Below are 3,245 nucleotides of genomic sequence, written 5' to 3'. Positions count from 1 at the left end.
GTCACCCACCCACTGTCTGGGGACACAACTCTGCCCAGGAATGACAGCAGAGCTTCCCACAACCTAGTGTTCTGGATCAGACTTTGCTGGCCCTTTGCTGACCTTCCTCACACACCAGCTCACAAAGTAGCCAACACTGCCACGCTCCCTCCAAACCACCCAACCACAATAGCCATAACGGGGTCACCAAAACCCCCTTTCACCACTGTGCCCTCAGTAGACTCACAGGGGACACCACATGAGCCAGGACATGGCCGATAGCCGAGAGTCAGTGCAGAGGGACCTGACCAGATGAAAGGATGGGCAGAGATTGAACCATTCTCAAGGAGAAGGGAAGATGTGCATATTTCAATTCAGATGATGGAAAAAACGAATGTCTGCTCTTGCCATTTTGCTGCCTTTTTTTTCCCATCTCCTGCATTCACAGTTGTGGGCAACTCATCTTCTCACGAGCTCCCCAGCAGTGACCAATGTGGTACCATACTGCCCTTCCTGATGGCTCTGACCAGAGTTGTCTTTGTCCAAGATCATAGAGCAATGCCAGGATCACAAGATCAGACATTCTTGGGGAAGGGAGGGACCTCAGGAGGACAGGCAGTCCAAGATCCTGTTCAAAGAGCTTTGTGCTTCATGTGACTGGATACTCATGGCTATTTCATGGCTCTGAGAGGAAACTTGGGAAGACTTGGATGTGTCTATCTCAAGCTTTTCCAGTAGCCTCCACTTCTCCCTTGGCACAGGAACATGCTTAGCATGTGGCAGTAGCCCTGTACATGTAGTGTTTGTCTCTCCTTTACCTGGACCTCCAGATGTGACAAATAAGAAGCCAATAAAAGGAGGTGATTCCAGGCCTGCTGGTTTTGCAGAGGATTTGGAAGAGCTTTTGCTGGACACCCATCACACTTCCACATATTCTAAGTGGGCTTTGGGAATGTATTGTGTTTATTGTTGGTGGGAGACCAGAGGAAGCTCAGTAGGATGTCCTCTACAAGACCCAACTGGGACTGTCATCCTCAGTTGTGGCACACTGAGCAAACTGCCCAAAGGCTCCAAAGACACTACCATGGAAGATTCAAACAGCCCAGACAGATTCAAACAACCCTGAGGCTTGGCAGAAGTGGGAAAGAAGAAAGGATCAAGAAGAACCAGGAGTCGATATTGTGATGCAACACAGCTTTTATTGCAATTCCAGGGGAGGAGGGAGTTGGGAGAAGAGTAGAGCCCTGGATAGGGCCTTCCCTTGACTCCGGGAAGTGGGCAGAGCCATAGGGAGCATCAGCTGTGCCACAGGAGCAGGCACCAGTGAGGGTCTCTGACATCAGGGGGAAACGAATCTTGAAGGGATGCTGAAGAGCAGCAGGAGGAAGGCAGAGCTGGACCACAAGCAGCCACGAGGCGTCCAAGCTCTGGAGCCCAGCAGCGTCAAAGGGATGTCTGTCCTTTGGGTGTTGTGTCACGATGTGCTGTTGGCTTTTCCAGAGCTCTCCATCAGTGACCAGACCCAGTGTGGTGTTTAGCAGGGCCCACAGTTGCCATTGAGGTACCTGTGGCCTCGGGCCCAGCCACCAGGTCTGCAGATCCCAGAGGCTCCGTAGCCCCCAGAAACCCCAAAGCCTCCATAGCCCCCAAGGCTTCCAAAACCACCACGACCTCCAAAGGTGCCACCAAAGCCACCTCCAACACCCGGGGCTCCTACTGAGCCAACGACAGTGTCCTGTGGGAAGGAGCTGAGGATGACCCCGGGCATGGTGACCACCACTGGCGGGGGCTGGATCACGACCATGGAGTCAGGGCACTGCCGGACACAGGGCTCATTGATGGTGCCTGCCAGGGGAGCTGGGGCAACCACCCCACAGGAAGGGACACACAGGCTGGAGCAGGACATCCTTCAGTTCAGGAGGTGAATCTGCAAGACAAGGCAGAACTCTGGCTCAATGCAAGACCTGATCCCAAATCCCTCCTGGCTCTCTTGCACTTGGAACTTGTGTCCCACGACATGCTCTGGATCATCTAAGGCAGTCACAGACACATTCAGGTGCTGAAATGCTGATATAAACCCTTTGCTCCCCCTCATGATCCCTGGTTCTTACTCGCCCACGAGTGAGGAAAAACTTCTTCCCTCAAAGCAGATGGACAATCACCAAGTGCCCAGAGTACTTGATTCCACTGGGATACTCAGGGCATTGTATCTGCAAGTTCAAATTTCCATCTTTTCCATAGCACAGAAACAACCCTACCACATCCTGACTATGCACCATGAAAGTGTGACTGAGCCCAGAGTAAAAGATACCATGAGAAAGCTACTGCTGAGGAAGGAAAGTGGGAGGCAAGACTTGGACTTACCACAATGATGAGGAGAGTCAAGCGAAGGAAGCTGGATAGAGGGCTGTGAAGACCTCTGCTCTTTTATACATGTCCCAGACTGCCTGTGGCACTGGCCAAGGGGGTGGTGGCAGAAACCCCAGGTAATTATGAACACAAGCAGACAAGCTTCATGACACAGACAGTGATGTGAGACAATTAAATACTTCTTCATGGGCGTTATTGGTGTGTAAATGTGCCCTGGAGAGGATAAAGTGATGGGAAGGACAAACCATGACACACTATTACATGAAAGACAAGGCGCTGCAGATGTAGTTGACCTGGCAGCACCAATAAACCCTGATCTGTCCCTAATCCTCCACTTTGTGTACGTGCCAGAGTTCTGAGCATCTTGCCAAAGTGCTTTACAATCCTGTGTGCAGCCATCACGCCTTTCATTAACCCTCTTTTACAAGTTGGTAAATAGAGGCACGTGAGGTTGGGCAAAGGGAGAAGCCATTCCACGCACATGGTGTGACTTCCAAATACCCATCATCAACCAATGTCAGCAACACCTGCTCATTTCACTGTCTTCAGGTCCACAGACATCTTTATTAATTGCCCACCTCTAAGGCTGGGGAGGACATTGGGATTTTGAGGTCCCAGTTTCACTTGATGGCCATGCAAAGAGTGGAGGAGATGTGTCCCATGTGTGGCAAAACCCCAGATGCACAGAGGGCTAGTAAAGATGGGATGGACATGGTTGTAGGGTAGAGCATGAGGGACCTCTGAGAAAAGGGATGTATATGGAGGAGCAGAAGGGCAACAATGGGAACAAGTCAGTGTCAGCTTCTTCAACCTCATGGCTGTGAGCATGGTCCTTCCTGAGCCCTCTCTGGATGGACTTGATTAGTCAGATGGACATTGAGGGCTGTGCCAGGAGC

The 3,245-nt window shown here is 51.4% G+C and overlaps 1 protein-coding gene across 1 annotated transcript; it reads right to left on the bottom strand.

Annotated features, from left to right (window-relative positions):
- Positions 1-1,513: 1,513 nt before the first annotated feature.
- LOC104517982 (claw keratin) lies at positions 1,514-1,885 on the bottom strand. The gene has a single exon (XM_010168744.1). The coding sequence runs from the start codon at positions 1,883-1,885 to the stop codon at positions 1,514-1,516; it is 372 nt and encodes a 123-aa protein (XP_010167046.1).
- Positions 1,886-3,245: the final 1,360 nt, after the last annotated feature.

Source organism: Antrostomus carolinensis, unplaced genomic scaffold, assembly GCF_000700745.2.
Source record: "Antrostomus carolinensis isolate BGI_N321 unplaced genomic scaffold, ASM70074v2 scaffold48115, whole genome shotgun sequence".
In the NCBI taxonomy this organism is placed as follows: Eukaryota; Metazoa; Chordata; class Aves; order Caprimulgiformes; family Caprimulgidae; genus Antrostomus; species Antrostomus carolinensis.
Note: the sequence above shows the minus strand (reverse complement) of the source record. Positions and strands in the feature narration are given on the sequence as shown.